At 33.2% G+C, this 21,934-nt stretch overlaps 5 protein-coding genes across 5 annotated transcripts; 3 read left to right on the forward strand and 2 right to left on the reverse strand.

The window, feature by feature from the left end:
- Window positions 1-7,708: 7,708 nt before the first annotated feature.
- On the reverse strand, window positions 7,709-8,577 carry LOC108770105 (histone H1B). The gene has a single exon (XM_018521413.1). The coding sequence runs from the start codon at window positions 8,492-8,494 to the stop codon at window positions 7,814-7,816; it is 681 nt and encodes a 226-aa protein (XP_018376915.1). The 5' UTR covers window positions 8,495-8,577; the 3' UTR covers window positions 7,709-7,813.
- A 3,569-nt stretch (window positions 8,578-12,146) lies between these two features.
- LOC108770236 (histone H3) lies at window positions 12,147-12,605 on the forward strand. The gene has a single exon (XM_018521715.1). The coding sequence runs from the start codon at window positions 12,180-12,182 to the stop codon at window positions 12,588-12,590; it is 411 nt and encodes a 136-aa protein (XP_018377217.1). The 5' UTR covers window positions 12,147-12,179; the 3' UTR covers window positions 12,591-12,605.
- Window positions 12,606-14,497: 1,892 nt separating this feature from the next.
- On the reverse strand, window positions 14,498-14,964 carry LOC108770230 (histone H4). The gene has a single exon (XM_018521710.1). It carries the CDS (start codon window positions 14,928-14,930, stop codon window positions 14,619-14,621), a length of 312 nt encoding a protein of 103 aa, XP_018377212.1. The 5' UTR covers window positions 14,931-14,964; the 3' UTR covers window positions 14,498-14,618.
- A 984-nt stretch (window positions 14,965-15,948) lies between these two features.
- LOC108770229 (histone H2B) lies at window positions 15,949-16,441 on the forward strand. The gene has a single exon (XM_018521708.1). The coding sequence runs from the start codon at window positions 16,004-16,006 to the stop codon at window positions 16,373-16,375; it is 372 nt and encodes a 123-aa protein (XP_018377210.1). The 5' UTR covers window positions 15,949-16,003; the 3' UTR covers window positions 16,376-16,441.
- A 1,264-nt stretch (window positions 16,442-17,705) lies between these two features.
- U4-U6-60K (U4-U6 small nuclear riboprotein factor 60K) lies at window positions 17,706-20,697 on the forward strand. Its single transcript, XM_018521402.1, has 5 exons — window positions 17,706-17,849; window positions 18,032-18,628; window positions 19,439-19,816; window positions 19,906-20,119; window positions 20,219-20,697. The coding sequence occupies exons 2-5, from the start codon at window positions 18,103-18,105 to the stop codon at window positions 20,670-20,672; spliced, it is 1,572 nt and encodes a 523-aa protein (XP_018376904.1). The 5' UTR covers window positions 17,706-17,849; window positions 18,032-18,102; the 3' UTR covers window positions 20,673-20,697.
- Window positions 20,698-21,934: the final 1,237 nt, after the last annotated feature.

Consider the following 21,934-nt stretch of genomic DNA (forward strand, 5'->3'; position numbering starts at 1 on the left):
TTTTTTATTGTACAAAATAAATGTTTAATTAGTATTATTCAAAGAAATATATACTAAGATTTTTTGTAATTTGTTGTGATTTTGTAATTTTTTTTCAGTACAGAGAATAACGGATTTCAACCTATCACAAACCATGTATACGGAATGTACGGTTTCTGATAGGGGTTAAAATTTGTTATTTCCTTATTATTGCCTATGCTTTTCATTGTGTTTAAGTTTATACTATATACGCGTTACATTATAAACTGTTTCAGCTACGCGCCACACGACAAAGATAATATAACAACAATCGCATTCGCGATCACACGTCAAATGTGACATCCGATAAATCGCCGACCGATAAATCGATCGACGATTTAATTTTGGTCAGATCGACTCAATCGGTATGTAACAGATTCGTCGCAGCAACAAGATCGGGAAATTCGGGAGGAAGAAAATCATCAGTAGCACCAACGGCGACAGCAGCAGCAAAATGTTGGCGTATACCACCAACCACCAGATCGACAAAGTTCCCAGAACCGGCTCTAGCATTATGATCCCCCGCCGGTCAAGAGGTCGAGCACACGAGTATAAAAACACGAGTGGGAGCAAAGCACTCGTGAATATTCCGAGCTATCCGGTTTTACGAAGGTAAAGTACTCCCCGATCATGCTCGGTCTTTCATCGTCGGTACATTCCGAGGGATGCGCTGAAAACAAAGAAAAATCTTTTCAAGTATTCCACGCCCTTTTTTCTTCTGTGATATATCATATTTATTGCCTTAGAGAACAAGTTTAAACGAATTTGATGCGAAGAAAGTTTGCACTGTTTTTGAAACTATTCGATAACTTTATTCTCTTTCATCACTATATTCCAATAAACACTGCCAATACTGAAAAACTGTAATATATGTATATGTTACGTGAATTATAGATTTTTAGTATTGGCAATGTATATCGGAGGACATATATTTATATATGATAATTCGAACGTAAACACATAATTAACGGTTATGTAATTGGTGTCGAGATGTTTTCGTATTGAAGTAATAATTAATTTGAATTATCTCAGTGTATATTTGTCAAATTAAAATGCAAATGTTATCTCATATATGTTGCTGAATTATTTAGTCAAGCATGGCAGAAAATGATGTACCGAATGTTACGTCAGTCACTAATATGCACTACTTCGATTGCTAATTATGCAACAGTTTTGCGAGTTGCTCGAAATAATTGCATAATGATGTTAAAATTATTTGACAAAACATTCAAAATAATAACTTGTTCTAAACTCTTTTTTAAGAAATAATAAGAAAATATATATTTAAAAAATTTACTAAATCTTAATACATTTTTTTTTTCAAGTACAGACTAATATTACCTACAGTAATAAATATTAATTTAATAAAAAATGATGATTAAATCAAATTATCGGTTCCTGTGTACAAATAAATATATATTTATATTTATATTCAGTAAATATTCAGTTAGTACTATTCCAACAAATATTTATTAAAACATTTAATACATTTTTTCAGAGTGTACTGATTTTTTTAGCGCCAATTAAAAAAACGCAACTAACAATAAGTAGATAAATTGATAATAGAGAATGCGATGTGTTTAAAAAGCTATCATACGACATCCATAATAAATTTAATGACATCACGCGAATTCGTGAAAGAGATATACTCTTTCCTCTTAGAATTCATGGCCTATCTCTCTCTATCTTTTTGCATTACTCGTTCTGTCGAAACTACGTGAATGTCCTTGTGTTGAAGTTACTAGATTTATCTCGATAAAATTATTGGGCAAGCTTGTGAAGCAATGCCAAGTCAAAGAAGATAGAACTATGTCGAAAGGAGGAAAAAAGAGACAGAGAAAGAAAGAGAGAGAGAGGGGGGGAGGGAGAGGAGAAGAAGGGAAAAAGAGAATGGGAAAATGTTTGCGAAAAATTATTCCAATCTCCGTAATATACACGTAATATCGCGAGAAGCATGGTCGCTCGCATGCACCATGCAGACATATTGCACTGAGAAAAGTGAAATTTTCACAATTGCATAAGAGCTATATAATACTAGCATTCAACGCTACGTCATCGTGTAACGCAATCTAAGTGCGCGATGTAATGTCAATGATCAAGCGTAACAAGATAAGCGATCTGTATTTTGCACCGACTCAGTTAATTACGAATTACGTAAACACCTTCTTAAACTGGAGCGTCTATTAAAACTTGAGCAATTGTGCGCATATATTTCGTCCACCTGCTACTTTTTCCGACAAGCAATCAAATAAAAAAGAAATGTATATATCACTATAATTCTGTATATAAGACCATATCATTTATTATTATCTGTTATATTCTTTATGTGATATAATTAAACCAAAAAAATAATAAAACGTCGATATATATCGTAAATTCCTTCATGCGAAGAATCACGTTTATAAAAGTTGTATCAGAACACGACGTAACACTCTTATTATACCGACCGTAAAGCGCTTACGTCAATTACCTTTTACTTGCTCTTAGTCTATCGTGAGAATGTAGGTATTTTAGCGGTGATTGAAACCATTACAATTTTCACAGATTATCAAATTGACCAAGTGACAAAAAGTGATACATCTGTGTTTACTTGCGATAATGCGTGATAAATAATTTTTAAATCGTGAGCAAATTGAAGTAAGTTGTAAATGCTATAGAAACGAATATCTAGACAAAGCCATTTTCAATCACATTGCCAAACTTAATCTTATTTAACTCCAGTTTCTTTCCGGAGTTTATTTAACATAGGTTTCTGACTGGTAAATCGGTCAACGACTAGAGGTGCGTTCGGTGAGACGCTATTAGCGCTATTTGTGTCACTTTACCCTTGTTTTACACCCAATAAACGATGAAGGTAGATTAACACAAATGGTGCTAATAGCGCCTCCCCGAACGCATCCTATCCTAGAAGATACGCGTGTCCCAAATAAATAGAGCGCGATTGCACATCCTCCACCCTACCTTCCGCTATCCCGATAACTTCGAAGCTCCGCGTCGCGGCATTCGCGGCAGACCGCATCGCATCAGGCGAGACCGCGATGCGCCCTTATCTTCCCGCCAGCGCGTGCACCGAGATGCATTCAAGATGAACGTCACGACGCGAACACGTGTTGATGGAATGCCGCCGATACGATTCCGAAGTTCGCAAGTTGGTATACGCACGCACGCACACTTCTTTCTCCACTTTTTTTTTTAGCTTTTTGCGACCCCAGACTCCGTCGTTACTTTTCGCCAGCGCGTTGTACGGAGGAGACGAGATGGCTCGCGCGACGCGAGCGGGCGCACGCTCGCTTTCCGTGGACTGAGAGCGCTAAAGTTTGCGGCCGGTCTACGGCGGACTTTCCCTTTCTTTCGGCTCTTTGGAGAACCGGCGGCGGCGCCGGTGTAATACCGTGACGGGATCGGCCGCGTTAAAGTCGCCCGATTACTACATACGAACGTAGGTGCTGTAAAACGCTGCGCTACGCCGCGGCCGCACCGTTGTAGCGCCGCATGAAGACGCACACGCTTGCACGTCAACCCGATGGCATTGACAAGTTTCCCGCCGCTCGCGTCTCTCGTTTCCATACTTACCTTGTTGCTCAACGAACGCGCGAACAAAGAACCTACCAGCTGGCAAGGAATGCATGTCGTTCGTTTATCAAAACAACGACATACCTAGCTAAAGAAAAATCAAGTTTTTCAGAAAATGAGTTTGAATGCTTTTTAGAGACCGAAACACTCGGCCACGTGTCAATTTCAATTGAAACCAAAAGAAAAATTAAAAAATAAAAATCCTATATAAAGGTCATATGTATAAACGTGCCTATATATCATATACTTTTTCTTCATAAATATCATAATTTATTGAGACAATAATTAAATTTCGGAAATTTTCGAAATCGAAAACAGAAATTTCAGTTATGTGTCAATTTTGACTAAAGAGTATAAGTATTTCTTCATAAAACATCATAATTTAATTATTGAAACAATAATTACACGTTAAAACTATACAATATTAAAATGAATATTTATGAAAAAGAGCTATATGGTTTTAATCGAAAATAACACGTAATGAATATTCGTTTTCAGTTTCGGTCGGACTCAAAAGGTTTTTAATTATTAAAAGTTTATAATATTATTTTAAGTGTAAATTTATTTATGACAACTGATTGTAGAAGAATAAAAATATATTAAGTCTTTTCACTAGAACTATTTAATAACAATAACTGAAATGAGACATTGTTAAAGCAAAATAATTGGCAAAATGTAGTAACGCAATAATGACACAATTGCTTTCTTGTGATGAGTTTTAGCAACTCAATTATGTCGATCTACTAGGATGAAGAATTTCAAAGAACTGTTCTATTTATGTAAAACATAAACAATAAAAAATGACAATATTTTAGTTATGTCGTTGTTCCAACAAATGAGAGATATAAACAAACGCAGAGATACGTTTTCGATAGTTTTGATGGGTAAGTAACACGAAGCTTCATTCAATTTTTTCTATACAGAAAATTAGCGATTATTTTCTATAGAAAAAGAGAAGCGCAGTGATAAGAGATGGAGAGATAGTGTTGTAAGAATCAAAAAGTTTCTTTTTTGCTTAAAATTGCGGTCAAGGCTCTATGTGGCCTTGATATATGTCTATGTCAAAATCTTATGTGACAAAATACCATTCCTAGAACAGTTTCTTATAAAATATTAAATTTTTTTATACATAATATTCGATTTGTGTTAAAGATTTGAATTTAAGACTGAATAATCGCTAGTTCCTAACTATGTCTCCTCACCTCCAATGTATTAATTAGAATATTATTTAATAGAAAAAAAACTTCTTCGCAATGTTTCTAAAAATCGTCCATACATTGAAAAAAATATCTAGTTCGATTAATTGGATTCTGGTTGAAAATAAACGAAGCAGAATTTTTTAATTAAATCAATTAAATTCTAGAAATAACAGGAATTTTGATTGTGATGTAATCAGAATCTTCTGGTTCGTCTATTTTCAACCAGATATTTTTCTCGGTGTCAGGATGTCGAAATAATTATTTTTTTCGCTTATTATTTTCCATGTCTATCAAAGATGCAAAAAAAGTTAAAAAATCTTACGAGAAACGATGGCTTATTTGTAGCAAGATTATTCCTAAATTTACACTCCCCCCTTAATATATCCATATATATGCATATTATATGGAAGACATAATACGCGTAAAAGGCATAATATATATTTACGTATAAATTATAATTATCATCTGATAAAATATTAACGATAACACAAGTAAGACTATACGGATGCAGAAAAAATTTACAAAGAAAGACGAAAAAAATTTCTCTCGCGTGTACGCCTCGTATAAAATGTTAATTATCTATTTAATTAAATAATTCAACTAATAGGTCACACGTATTAAAATTTCGTAAAATGTGAGAGCGCATCTTACGATAAACGATCCGAGCGATTTAATTGGAGCTCGGCGACCGATCGCGCGCGGAACGCTCACTTTTGATGAGAGCAACGCGTCCGAGGTTCATCGCTCTTGCACAAAGATGACCTTCGGACGAGGCTTCGTTCGCTTGCTGATGATGTACGTGGTAATTGGAGCAGCGCACCGTCCACTCAGCGATCGTATCTCTTTCCAATATATTATACAATTCCGACGATGTGCGTATGAATAAATTCCCCCGAAGATAATCATATATCCTCAAATTCCTGACTTCACAGACTTTAAAAACGTCATCACCGTGCATGTTACTTTGGTATTAATTTATTAACCACGCATGACACATTTATTATAGTTAGTCATCTCCTTGAAATGCATTTCACTCGCATTCGTCCCAACTTACAATTTATGAAATGTAACAAAAATTAAGAAAATAGACGCGCGAAGTATAAAATGAATCCCACAAAAATATTCTAAAACTTAAAAAAATTTATTAACTTTTTTATTATTATTCTCTGTTTAAACAAATCTTAAAATCCAAGACATTTAAACTGAACGGTAATTAGTTATCAATTAACTATTACTATCAGTAATCTAGCTGATTTAATTTTCTTTTTGTAAACACAATATGATAAATGCCTACAATATTGAATATATCGTGTCATCTGTCTTGGTTATTCTTGTTAGGTACATTGTTTCGGATGCTGGTTCAATCGGTCTACTGTCGGTCCATTGATGTATGTCGATAAAGTTACCTAAAAATTTTTTCTCAATCTACCTTACCGATGCAGAATCTGCTGGCAGCGCTCCATCCTGTATGGGGGAAAATCGTGAATTATAAAGAAGTTGAAGCAATGCCAAGACACTCGCGCCATCTGTGACGATAAATAACAAGTTTGTTATTCAAAGATACTTTGATTGAATTTGACGACCGTTTCCTGAAATTATTTACATTTATATTGACATTACTAACCCGAATCTAATTAAATATATTTTTTCCTTATTTGTGTTTTATATTTTTCATCCTTAATTATATATAAACTGGCTACTGATGTATATAAATAAAAAACGATTTTACCGACGTGTTGATGAGATATTAAACTATAAGACGTCTAGTATATAATATATACAACATATACAGCTTGAGATTTAGAAATGTAAATTGATTATTAAAAATGTTTTAGAAGCTATTTCAATTCATGAAGGTATTATTTATTAGCCGTCTTGTATTACGACTCGTCAAAGTTTTTGGAACATGAATTTTCCAAAAACGTCACTGAATGAAATGTAAAGAAATGCGACGTAGTAAATAGAATAAGATATATCGATTCAGTTGCAATGTGACCTAAATTAGATTGAACTAAACTTTTCACATCTATCGTGAATATTATCCTTGATGCGTGAAAATAACAAGAAGATAATTAATTGGAGAGATCCCAATGTTTGAGTTAGCTAACCTAAACTGTCTATGTGAAGGGCCACGTAATCTTAAATGGCGATCAAATAATTTCTCCATGTTTTTAGAATGTACAATAGAAGTTCGGGCTCCAGCACCATAAGAAAAGAGAAAGATATGATCACGCACTGCGTCATTAGAAAAACGGTGTGAATGTTTCCACGAAGTCTATCCAGACTTCTTCGTGATTTTAATCTAGCCTATATAAAAAATCTATATTAGGAAATACACATTAAGAATTTTATCGTATTCAAATTCTTAAAAACTTGGAAAAATAAATCTGGAATCTTGCGAAGCTATTCCCTATCGCACGATCTCTTGAGAAAAAGTGCTGGGTTACACGTAGCATATTTCTTTTGCATTTTCATTTTCATACAAGTCTATCTCTGTCATAAAATATTATAGAAGCGTTTGTGCTATCCTATTACTTTCATGGTGTAAACAAGATCTGTTCTTAGAAAATAGGAAACTAGAAATTTTTCTAATCGGAATTTCAAATATATAATTCGAGGGCGACTACCGCGAAGTTTATCATTAGCCGTTCTACTACTCAGCGACGATTAAAAATAATGTAAAATGTTATGTTTAGTAAATGCTTAATTTAAACACGATTTAAACATGAATAAAAACTCGGCAAAACTATGAGTCTATAAATATTTTAATTAAATATATTATTTTTAAAAAAAACTACGATTATAAATGTATAACTAATGTAATTATATTTTTCTTGTTAATATTAATAAATTAACTTATAATATTTTAATAAATACTTAATTGAGATAATTAAATTTTTTTTCAAGTGACTTTGGGGAGAAGGAAATTTTAATTATTGCGAGCAGATTGTTCCATCGTATGACAATTTGGGGCCCTGAAAAGGGCCAGTTTTGTTATCAGTATTGGATTAGCGGAATCAAAATTATTTTTTTGCTGCTTTTCCGGATTTCGTCGCTGCTGCCTTAGTGGTTTTTGGCTTTGGAGTCTTGGTCTTTGCCGCTGGAGCTTTGGTAGCTTTCTTGGTCTTCGAGAGATTCTTGGTCTGAGCAGCAGCCTTTTGTTTTGCTGCGGCTTCGACCTTCTTTGTCGCTGCAGTTTTGGCGGTCTTCTTTGGAGCCGGCTTCTTCTCAGCCGTTGTCTTTTTAGTTTCGGCGACTTTTTTAGCTGCAGGTGCTTTCTTCGCAACCTTCTTTTCGGTAGTCTTCTTCGTGTCAGAGATAGGTTTCTGCGCAACACGCTTCACCTTACCCTTTGGAGAGGGTTTGGTGGTCGAGAGTTTGAATGAACCTGATGCACCTTTTCCCTTGGTCTGCACCACCGCACCGGACGTAACCGCTGCTCGAAGATACCGTTTGATGAAGGGAGCAAATTTCTCTCCGTCGACTTTATAAGTGGAGGCGATGTACTTCTTGATTGCCTGCACTGACGAACCCTTGCGATCTTTCAGTTCCTTGATGGCAGATGTGACCATCTCCGAAGTCGGTGGATGATTCGACTTGGGGCGCTGTGTCTTTGCCTTAGATTTCGCGCTCTTCTTCGCAGGAGTCGCAGCAGCCGAGTTTTCCGTAGCCGCGGCATTACCAGATGCGTTCTTATCTTCCATTGCGATACGATGAGAGAAGTGCCAATGTGCTCAACGACAAAGTACAAATATAAACTTTCGTACTAGACGCTCACAGATGACGCTATTCTCGAACATTGTCGAATGGCTCGTCCAGCGCGCTACTTGTACTATGAGCGCGGACCACGGAGAGAGGCCCTCCCAATGTTGCAGGTAGCAAGCAGCTGGGAATGAAAGAGCGCCCGGTAATTGTTCGTTGTTTAAACAATATTTTACATAATGAAGGTCATCAGTTCACGGCTTAGAATTGTAGAAGCAAGTAGCTAGTTTCATTTGGTATACATTTTAACGGCCCTCCGTGCGGCTGATATCGATTTTTACGCGGTTCCGTGCGATGCGAGCATTCGGTTCATTCGCGGAGCTCGATTCAATTCGAGAAATAAGTTAATAAACAATATAATTATTAATCCACGGCGCATTTATGCGGCTCATAAAACGTCGTGATAGCTGTGCTAACCGACCGCAAGTGTTTATCCCGAGCGAGGCACCAGATACGCGCTGAAAATTCCAAGTTTCACGGGTGGCAGAATACAAGCGTTAGCGCAACACAAAGTGAATACCGATTACAAAGTACATTTGCAGACAATTTTACTGAATAGTGTAAAATGCCATTATCGATCGAGAGAAGCGTAAATATAATTGGGTCGCGATATTATATGCATAATCGATAATTTCGTTCGAAGAATATCGTATATACGCGAAAACAGCTTCCTATAACACGCCGATTGCCCGTGTGCGGTTAAATCTTACTGTTATAACGAACCATATAACAAGAGATAATATATAGAGACGTGTGGATGAAAAATTATGTTTGAAAAATATTAAACTGTCGTTACACAGTCATTTTCTTGAAATTTGCAAAAATCAAGTACAATTTGATATTACAATTCATATCTGATTCGCGAACTGTACGACCAAGGGAACATAAAAACTGTGTCGTAACCTAATAATATTTCTAGACAATAAGTTGTACAGATGATACGAATGCTTTTGCATCTTGAAACAGAAATCGATGACGTACTCAAGTTTCCGTTTTTGGAAATTTATAGAATGATTTTTTACGTTGAATCTGTGCCTGTATAACGACTTAAGGATTCTTTTTCGCAGCGCGCTGATTAAGTCACCCTGTGCGCAACAGCGCATTACTTGTAACAGTTATCCAAAATAGTGTAATAGGCATATTTTTATATTTTGTATACCTTTGTTGAATTTATACACAAAAAGTTAATTACTCTAAGTACAAATTACATATATTTTTTACAATGTTATCTATATTTTAAAGAAATTGTATTCGTATAAGAGACACTCGATCCAACTGAAACGCTCGGTTGTTTATATTTGTTTATGAAGAATACGAACTTTGTTATAGAATTTAGATAGGAAAATTTGTTTTAAACATAGATTAAAATGTATTACTTAATTTCTTGCTTCTTTTCTTGAACAACCATTATTACGTCTTTACCTGTCTTATATTTTTAAAATGCGTTACTAGATTTTCCTTATCTTACAATGTATTTTGTGAAATTTTCTAAAGTAATTAACATTTTAGAACTAGTGATTTTAACATTTATAATTAACATTTTTATAATTAACATTTTACAACTAGTATACAATATATGTATATTCGTATCTACAATTTTCTTTATTAATAACAGAATTATTATATTAAAACATATCTACATATAGTTTGCATAATTAATGAAAATATGTGTATAAAATATTGATATTACATTTGGTATTTACAAAGTTTCAATTACATTTTCAACATATTATGGGTGCTTTCATTAATTTGATGACATAAGTCGACACAAATGTTGTTCTATCTTTTTGTGTCTTAATATTCAATTAAGAAAGATAGAACGACGCTTATATCAATTTTTGTCGATTTGTGTCATCAAATGGAGAAAGCATCCAATATTTATCATATTTAAAAGCAGAAGCATATAATAAAGAAAAAATATGAATATCATACGCTCATGTATGTATATACGCATACAGATGTGAATACTTGACCGAATTATGACATTAAAAATAAAATAATATTGAAAGCTGCATTTCATTGATTTTTGTTTTATAGGTTAGCGTGTAAGTACGTGTCTAAAATAGTTTCATAATTTCTCTGACAACAATACTTACAGTGACCATTTAATATTAACTTCTTGGCATACTTACAGTTTCTAAGAACAATAACTTATTTCTAATCCAAGTTTTACAATCTCTATAAAAATGCATGTGAAATTATGCTTATGTTAAACAAGTACGTGCTGTATTGTGATAAAGATTTCATGTCGTCTGTAAAGATACTATAATAGATTATTGTTAGATACAAATTGTCATTTAATTGATTAAAATAAAGAAAAATAGAATTAATATGCAAACAATAACACAAATGATATATCTTAATTGAAATACAAACACATCATTTTTCATGATTTTTTAGATAGGTTATGTATCTAATATATTTTAATGTAATTGTAGTATGATATTTTTTTGGAATTTTCATAAAATGAATAAGTAAAACTCGTAGCTAAGAAAAGAACTAAAACATCCATATTATATTTGTACATAACAAATATATCATCTAAGATAAATTTGCATAGACAAAAATATTCTATCATAATTGAAATATTCATATTTTTAATCTGAATCGAAAATATTCTTTTATGCAAAATTATCAGAAAATGAATTCATATTTGACATTTGACATTAAATATTATCCGTTTGCTTCTGTTATCTAATTAATATATTATTAATTTTAGAACTTTGCTTATGATGTGCATATGTTGCAAATTATGCAAACATTGTATATGTTAAAAATTTAATATAATTAAACAAGACTAAATATTTAATAAAAACTTAATAAAACGGTTGATTTAATGATAAATATTTATACCAAATATGATTACCAGAGAATGTTAGATTCGTCAATATTTTAAACAACGTGACATTTATTTATTTTTGAAGTTTGGAATGCAAGATCTAAATATTTAATTTGTTCGCAAAATTTTCCGCTATTTATTTAAGTTAAAAGTAATTAAAATTATTTTTATTGTTCATGCACAATTTGATATCCCAACGCAATTTCAAAGGTACTTACAATTTCAAAGGTACTTAAATTGACGTCAATCATATCTTATATCAAACATTAATTGTAGTATAATATTGTATGTAAATATTGTAACATATATATTATACTGGTACTAGAAAGAACATTTTATTGAAATTTTAATTTCATTTAGAAACGGTGTACAAATATTATAAGTAAATATATGCTACATAAAATTTTTTTCGTCTTTTCTTTACACGTTCTTTCCGTACGTGTTGTTACAATATATTTAGTTAATTCCTATAATCTGTATGTATCATTGATTTATCGTTGTTATTATGTATAAAATGAGGCTGAAAAGCAATATGATGCGTTTTTTACATTCTCATATACGTTATATATGTTATACAAGGGATGTCTTTAGAAATATATGCGGAGAAACAACTCTGTGTGTGTGCGCGCGCTAGCTGTACACTCTGTATAATCCCCACCACTAATGCAGCGACCAATCGCTGTCGAGCCGGTTGCACTGGGGCCCTATAAAAGTACGCATGAACGCACGGCGTTTCGTTTTTCTTCTGACGACCGTTCGAGAACGTTGTACCGCTCAGATAAAAAAAAATGGCTCGTACCAAGCAAACTGCACGCAAGTCTACTGGTGGCAAAGCTCCCCGAAAACAACTGGCGACTAAAGCAGCTCGTAAGAGTGCGCCTGCCACTGGTGGAGTGAAGAAGCCCCATCGTTATAGGCCTGGGACTGTAGCTCTTCGAGAAATTCGTCGCTATCAAAAGAGCACCGAATTGTTGATTCGCAAATTGCCATTCCAACGTCTCGTCCGTGAGATTGCTCAAGACTTCAAAACTGATCTTCGTTTCCAAAGCTCTGCTGTTATGGCGTTGCAGGAGGCTAGCGAGGCTTATCTTGTTGGTCTTTTCGAAGACACCAATCTTTGCGCTATTCACGCCAAGCGGGTTACCATCATGCCCAAGGATATCCAACTGGCACGTCGTATTCGTGGAGAGCGTGCTTAATTACAAAAATATATATCGGCCCTTTTTAGGGCCACCAATTTTTTTTGTACGATGGATCGTCTCTTTTGTTGCATGTTTCCATATGTTTAAATATAACCAATTTCGTTAATCTATTAAACGTTAGTAAATATTTATTTTATAAAGTACAATATAAAGAACAATTTTGAGAAATGTTTTAACGCTTTTAAAGTGAGAATATTTTAACTTAAACTCGTTTTTAAAAATAATTTGAGTAAATAAAATGAAACAGCTTCAGGTATTAATGTATTATTTATTTTTATTTATTTGTATTTTAAGTAATCAGAATTTTTGGAACGATTTACATCAGTATCGTAGAATTTAGTATCGCATCACAGGTCTTTCATTCCTGTACTAGACTGTACTGGAACTCGTTTTCGTCAAATATCAAACGTACACATACTTCACTTTAATTCCTTCAAACCCAGCGTACATTGTATCATCAAAAACGTTATTCGTCGAAATTTTCTATCTGTATTATTTGATGTGTACGTAATATGTTGGAAAAGTAGTTAAAATTTAAAAAAGAATTGATTGTTTGGTATAAATTATTTATTAAAGTGCACGTAAAAATTGAATAATAAACTTTTTTTAAACATAATTCCAATAAAATCGGATTTGAAATTCTTCAATTTCAAAAGTGTAACTAGAGAGAGGAGTTCAGCCACAGAAAACACCCTAGTGTTACGAAATACTTGCGATCGGTGTGCATCGATTCATGCCGCATACCTCGTAACAATATTCATGGTGATCTGTAACTTACAATATTGACGCAAATAACTTCAAAATTTTAAGAATTATTTAAAACAAATATAAATACGTGCAAAACTAACGTTATAACTCTGATAGTTTTTATATTTTAATTCTCAAGAAAATAACCTCAAAAATGAAGTTTTTATTTTAGATTAATAAATTAGAATAGCCCATGAATGCTTCATATGTGTGTGTTACAAATTGTTTCACATGAAAATTATTTCCTTAATAAATTATCCTAGATAATAAACAATAAACATGTTTAAAATATAAAATGTATTTTTTGGACGATCATGCACGTTGTTTGAGATTTTATTCTATAATCAAAATTGTTACTAAATTTAATTCACAATTCCAATCGTTTTCATTACAAATACAAATTTTGTAAGTTAAAAAAACGCACGCGGATTAATGTTAATATTCAAGTTATATTGTTTGTGTAGATGCCGGTTTTAGAATCTATATCTAATTAAAAATTATCTTATATCATAATTCTAATAATTGCATTTACAATTGTATAAGAAAACTACACTCTCTGCATCTTATGTACACGAACAAGTTTTGCCTATAGATCGACGTAGTGTTCACCTAACCTCAAAAACTTTCCGAAGTTCATCTTTTGAGAGTATTCATATAATTGCAATGTTTTATTCACGTTCAATATGAACATTTTATCGAATTTTGCGTGAATACATTTACAATAATGTGAATCGTGTTATGAATATATATATATATATAGTTGCCAATTTAAACGGAGAATTACATGAAGCGAACTTACATATTTTAAGTAATTTTAGTACTATAGCAGCAATAAATTCTATTCTATAGGAATAAAGAAAGAATATACTTGATATTTATAAATTATGAATACGCAATTTTCATATACTTAAAAATGTTAATTTTTAATTTTTCGAAATAAAGACAAAGCCATTAGAAAATCTAATTTAAATTAATCAACAGATAACGCACAGAAGAATTGAGTAAGAATTCAATAATTTACATATATTAAAAATTTATTTTGACAACTTTTCCGTGCTTAAATGGCAATATTTCAATATCTGGAGACACTGGTAGTGTCTCGGCGCTAAGCTGCGCAGAGTTAAGTATACATGGATCATATTATACGTTATATTATTTATCATGAAGAATGCATAGGTACAGGTAAGGTTATATAGCGAATAGAAATTATTCAAACGTTTGAAATATTTGTGGCCCTGAAAAGGGCCGATTTGATTTGTAGGAGCCACCGTCCTTCGCTTAACCACCAAAGCCGTATAGAGTTCTGCCTTGACGTTTCAGGGCGTATACGACGTCCATGGCTGTCACGGTCTTCCTTTTTGCGTGTTCGGTGTAGGTAACAGCATCGCGAATAACGTTCTCGAGGAAGACCTTCAACACACCTCGAGTCTCTTCGTAGATCAAGCCGGAGATACGCTTGACACCACCACGTCGTGCCAAACGACGGATAGCTGGCTTGGTGATACCCTGGATGTTATCGCGAAGAACTTTCCTGTGACGCTTCGCTCCTCCTTTTCCCAATCCCTTTCCTCCCTTACCGCGACCAGTCATCTTGAATCTCTACGATACGAACTGGCTGACACAAAGACAGACTGTCGAATGACGACGAACCGCTGGCGCAGGCACCTTTATATACTGTTTCGACTCGGCTCTCCCCTCCACGACGACGTCAGCCAATCAGAACGCTTGCCCGGTTTCTCACTCTCAACTGTATGCGCAATCGGCGAAAATATTGTCCTACCACTTAATATGCAATGTAAAAAGTATACATATTTATACATGCTTGATTCTGATAAATATTATGAGAGTTTATGAAAAAGGGATAAAATATGAGAAAGAATTTATATCTATTTACAAATCCATTCAATAGCATACAAATCGAGTCTGTCTCGAACGATTATGTATAAATCTTCTCAACGGTTGCTTTTTTACGCAATTCAGTGAATTATTTTGCTCTTGTTTAATGTTGACAAACAAAAATATAATGATTTATTGTATCGCACTGTGAATCTTTGTGTATCTTCACTGGAAAACGCCCCTTGTAACGGCGTGTGCTTCAAATCGTCTAGTGAATTTACGATTGGAAAGCATCTATCAATCAATGTTGTTGTGCGATGATCTGTACGAGCTCGTATTGTTTTTTGAGATTTGCCATTCATATTAACATGTTAATATTTGAAATTACATTTAAATTACAATCAGTAGCACGCAAAGAATAGCGATGCTGTTCTCTTTTTATAATATTCATTTGACGAAATCTACATACTCATTATTTAATAATAAAGTCAAATCTAATATGTTAATAATCAGAACACATAATAAGAGAAATTAAAAGACTGGTTCAGCGTATAACATAATTAGGTATTTCATTAAGGAAGTTGAGAAAGAAAACTATCGAAAGAGTACGAGAGAAAGAAAGACGGAATGTGAGTAACGCTTAGCAACACGAGCGCCGACCAATGACGTGCCGCTGAACGCCGCTCGCACGTGATTGGTGCGCTTCGAGCGACACTTTCTGCTATATATACCGCGTTTTTCCCGACCCGAGCTGTTACTCGAGCCTCGAACGTCGTGTACGTCACGTCGCATTCGAAGTACGAAAACTTTTGTCAAGGAGAACGACGATGCCACCGAAAGCTAGCGGTAAAGCGGTGAAGAAGGCCGGCAAGGCTCAAAAGAACATCAGTAAAACTGACAAGAAGAAAAAGAGGAAAAGGAAGGAGAGTTATGCGATCTACATCTACAAGGTGTTGAAACAAGTCCACCCCGACACCGGAATCTCCAGCAAGGCTATGAGCATCATGAATAGCTTTGTCAACGATGTTTTCGAACGCATCGCAGCTGAGGCGTCTCGTCTGGCACATTACAACAAACGCTCGACGATCACATCTCGGGAGATTCAAACTGCTGTGAGGCTTCTTCTTCCCGGAGAGTTGGCGAAGCACGCCGTTAGCGAAGGCACAAAGGCCGTTACCAAATATACGAGCTCAAAGTGAACTGCTTTTACAAGAACGGCCCTTTTCAGGGCCACCAATTATCTCGTGACATTGGATGTTCTCTTATGTTTGGAATATTATTTATTTTTTAATTTAAGCTTATTTCGAAGTTTATGTAAAATGTCCAATTTCTTAATCAAAAGTTATCAATCAAATATAGAAAAAAGCATTCAAACGCTGGTTCTTATTGCGGATATTTTAAAGTTGTTTGTTACTACTGTTTATTAACAAATTGTAATAGATTTAGACGTTTCGACCATTATTAAGTCATCTTTAATGTTGTTTGAATACAATCAAATTGAATACAAAAAATTTATATAATTCGTCGTTAAATTTCCCTTATCGTTTTCCTATCATTATAATTGTCTTAAAACTTGCAAACCCATCTACAATTACGATAGTAAATATAAAATATAACATACAGTTGAAATTATAACTTGAGAGTGTAATCAGTTAAATTTTCGTTCGTATATTACTCGCTGCTTTGCTCCATACATATCTGTTCCATTTCCCATCTGCCATTCCGCTTTTGACAATTATTCAATTATGCCAAGAAAAGGCTGTTACACATTTATCTTTTTATTCTCTTGCAACAATCGTGGTCAATATTTGCATGGAAGTCATTTCCATACAATTTGACCACAATTATCGTTCATCCATCAATTTCTCTGTTAACTGTATGAAATTGTGACCAGAGCAGTACGATGCTTACAGCACAACGGTTCGATTACACAATGTAATTCATCGAGACGTCTAGATTTATTATAATTAGTTATGAATAAACAACTTTCAAATATTCGCAACAAGAACTAGCGTTGGCTCGAATGCTTTTTTTCTATATTTGATCGATTTACTCAAAAAAAGCCATTACTTGATCGTATTAATATTATTAAGATACGAAAAGTTGAATAATTCATATTGCCATACTATTTGAAGTATTTACATACTTAAAACTTTCTTCTCCATCCACGCTTTTATTATGTTCATGTTTTATGAATTAAAAATTATTCGGAATATTTAATAATAGATGAGCTAATTTACATAACTATTATTTGAAATGTATTGATATCGAATATACATATTTCATACATTAAAAATACGAGAAACTATTTTGTTACTTTTAATGTTATTGTCTGAAATTTTTTAACACGTTAATAAAATAATTTATGCGAGAAGTAAGATAAATACATTTTAAATTATTTTTATAATTATTTTGGTAACCTTGTTTATAAACAAATTTCGATCGTTTCGATACAAATCGATCATCTGTGATATACCAGATTAAAGGTTAAATACTGTTAAGTGTAGACTGAAATACGAATCACGAATCACGCGGATGGAGGTGTGAGATGTGAGTAGCGTAAAGTATTGTTTAAATGATGTGTAAACGTCTAAAAAATATGCATTGTAAAATTTTTTTAAATACGTGTAAATATTGCGAATAGCTGCGGATTATATTTTGATTATACATAACGTAAGTATTATCAGCAATAAAATGCTGCATATAAATTAGTTAGGTTAGGTTTGAAATGCTTTGTGATGTTCTACAGCGGTATTTCAATCAGTATTTTTTTTTACTACTTCTCAAAATATTTCATTGCTTGTAAATTATACTCGTAAATTCGCTTCAAAATAATTTGTGCAATATATTTGTAGTTAAATAAAACGGAGGAATTGCAGATTACCTCCTAAAATAGGAGGATCATAACCTCCTATAACCTCTTAAAATGTCCGACGACGAGGATTTGGTTTACGTAAAGAAGCAGAAAACTGTTCACTATGGCTCCTTGGAGGAAGCAGAACGTGCACGACTTGCAGCTGCCGTCGAAACTACGGATGAAGAAAAGGATGTCACGAATGCAAGCGATGTCACCAATGTTTCCGTCTCAGGAGGAAATGTACATATTTCGAATGAGTACATGGAGCTCGAGGATGAAATGTCCAAAGATCGACAGGCATTATTGGAAGAATTTGAACGTAGGAAAAAGGCTAGACAAATTAATGTTTCTACAGATGACTCTGAAGTAAAGAAACATTTAAGACAATTGGGTGAGCCAATTTGTCTCTTTGGAGAAGGTCCAGCGGATAGAAGGACAAGATTAAGAGAATTATTAGCTAGCGTGGGAGAGGATGCTATTAAAAAGAAACACGAAGAAGAAGAAAAACCATCCTATCCACTTGAAAAAGATGCAGAGTCGACTTGGTACCACGAGGGACCAGATTCTTTGCAAATTGCAAGATCATGGATAGCATGTGAGTCATAATTATACTTGAATCAGGAATTGCCAGGAAAATCCAATAGATAGAAAAAATTAGGAAAAAATTCGAGGTCTTGGACTTTATTAATGGAACAAATTGGAAAAAACTATAATAAAACTAATATTTAGTACTAAAAAAGAGATAGATTTATATGTTTTATTTTGTTTTAATTAGTAAATCATATTAATCATAATAGTTTCAAAGAAAAGACGAAGAAAACTAATAGTAATAAAACACTTTATAATAGAATCGTTTTTAATTCGAATTAATATGTGAAATACTTTTTTAAAACAAAAACTTTGGAGATAATAAATGTAATTAAAGCTTATATTAATTTTTATTTTGATTACAGTTTCACAAGAAATAAAAGATAATAATAACAGAATATAAAATTTTTACTTATCTGATTCGAGTTTATCAATATCTTGTGACAAGAACTAAATTATTTGTTACATTGATTCCTAACCTTTTATGGATTTTACTTTGGACGAAGCTTGAATTGAAAAACAATTAAAGAGATACCTGGTGGTACTAGAATACTGAATTAGAATATCAATGACAAAATCAAATATTTTCAAGAAAAAAAACTGGTAAACTTTTCTATTAAAAACAATAAAATAAATAGTTTTTAATAGAAAAGTGTTTTTCAGTTTTCTTTTTTGGAAAATACTGGATTTTATTACTGGTATGCATTTAAAAAAAGTAAAATTTTACTAACCATGAATTAAATCTATATAAAAATGTAAGTGTTCATATCTCTTATTTTTTTTATACAAGCATTATTTAACTTTTATATATTTGCAGCTTATTCGTTGCCCAGAGCAAAAGCACGATTGGATAAGGCAAGACAAGATCTACTATTACCAGCTGCAACTCGTACAGCAAAAAGACAAGAGCTTTTGAAAAAGTTGCAAGCATTAAGCATATATTGTTCTCAAATTGGTGACAACAGGCCCATTTCCTTTTGCCAGTTCAGCCCTAATTCAAAAATCCTTGCTACAGCTTCATGGTCAGGCTTATGCAAGTTATGGTCTGTACCTGACTGTACTTTGTTGCGCACTTTACACGGACACAATTGTAATGTTGGCTGTATTGTTTTTCATCCAAAAGCTACAATAACCGAAGATGTGGTAGGTGATAATGCAGTACCAACTTGCGTGCTGGCATCGTGTGCAGCAGATGGTATGCAACAGATACATATTATTATAAAATATAAATGACACATAAAATTATATGATAATGTCATTTTATTATGTTAAATTTTATAATAGGTACTGTAAAACTATGGAGCGGTGGTACTGGCGAAGAACCATTAGCAGAGGTGGAAGGACATGAACCTCACAGAGTTTCCAGGATCGCTTTCCATCCATCTGGACGATTTCTTGGCACATGTTGTTACGATGCATCTTGGCGATTATGGGATTTGGAACAACAAGCGGAAGTACTTCACCAAGAAGGTCATGCTAGGGCAGTACACTGTATTAGGTATATTTCCTCTCATATGTTGTTTAATTCATCATATTGATCTATTTTTAATTCGTCATATTGATCTATTTTTATTGTGTATTGCGTGTTTTTATTTAGTTTTCAATGCGATGGAAGCGTTTGTGCAACAGGCGGTCAAGACTCTTTCGGCAGAGTATGGGATTTACGTACCGGCAGATGCATAATGTTTATGGAGGGTCATCTAACATCCATCTTCGGCATCGATTTTTCACCAAACGGTTTTCACATAGCGACAGCAAGCGAGGATAATACCTGCAAGATATGGGACTTGCGAAAGCGAACTTGCATATACACGATACCAGCACATACCAATTTGCTATCCGACGTGAAGTACCAAAAAACAGAAGGACAATATTTGGTTACCGCATCTTATGATAACACAGCCAAAATTTGGTCCAACAAAACATGGCAACCTCTTAAGATGTTACCAGGTCACGATGGAAAAGTCATGTCCGTTGATGTATCGCCCGATCATAAGTTTATTGCAACTAGTTCGTACGATAGAACTTTCAAATTATGGGCGCCAGAATGAAATACTTAGAAAATATTTCTCTTCTCAACAGTTATCTTAGAAATCCTATAAATATTTATCTTAGTACTTCTTTTAATAAAAATGTTGCAAATAAATTTGCAAAATATTTATGTAAAACATTAGGCCTTTGTTCTTTTTAGCTAAACTTCTTGCACGGTTCTTTTCTCTTTTTCTCTCCAACATGGAGAAAAAAGGAAAAAAGATGAATCGTGCAAGAAATTCAGCTAAACTAATTGTAAAAATATCTGAGCCCCTATTGAAAAAAAATGTATACGAAAAACTAATAATATACGTATACTATAATATTTCTCTAGTTTTTCGTGTATATTTCTTTTCAAGAATAGAGGCCCTGATTTGTTTATTACATATATTCCGATTTTATGGAATGTAAATTATTATATTTTACATTACGAGCATGTAATTTTGTATGACAAATTTTTATAAAAATTAATTATCTGAAAATAATGTGTTTTTATATTAAAACAAATTTTTTTTATTCGCTGAATCTACAGCTTATTTGATTCCATTCGAAAATTTGCAAGAATATTATTAATGTTCGCACTACGCGCGCGTTTCAGAAAAATATGTCTTCCGTGAAATAGGTTTTATAATCGCGTATAAACTTTTGACGTTATTTATAACTGGGGCAGCTGCCCGTTCAATAGGCGCACTGCTGTTGTGCTAACGTTTATATCGTTCTCGACAAAGAGTCGCGAATCCGTTAACTGTAGAATCCAAACTCTCCTGTTTAGGTTTGCTGAGTTGATTTCAAGATGAGTACTGAAAGAGAAGGACTTCACTACTGTTACGTTATTAACAAACTTTCGAAATTTTGAAAATGACATCCTTTACAACTTCTGTTATGAATCTTGCATCGTTCTACTGACAGAATCTCTTTTTAAGATGTAATTTATTTGTGCGATTGAAGTTTGGAGCGTTCATGGAGAGCGAAAAGCAATTTATCTCATTATTTTCAGTTGTATTCAAGTAATTCTTGATTTATATTTATCTATTATATGTATATACATACATAGTGCATAATATTTTTGCACATATTTGACAAAAATATTTATTACCGCTAGGATTCGTCATAATATACAAAGTAATGTACTCTTTTTTTTTATAATAGATAATATTAATTTATTAATATTTCATTGTCAAATATATCAAAAAGATTATATTATGTACTTTTATATATTTTTATAAGCCATCCTAAGCCGAAAGGCAAGGATTAAAATAAAATAATAATAATAATAATAATA

This window comes from Trachymyrmex cornetzi, unplaced genomic scaffold, assembly GCF_001594075.2.
Source record: "Trachymyrmex cornetzi isolate Tcor2-1 unplaced genomic scaffold, Tcor1.1 scaffold99, whole genome shotgun sequence".
Taxonomy (NCBI): Eukaryota; Metazoa; Arthropoda; class Insecta; order Hymenoptera; family Formicidae; genus Trachymyrmex; species Trachymyrmex cornetzi.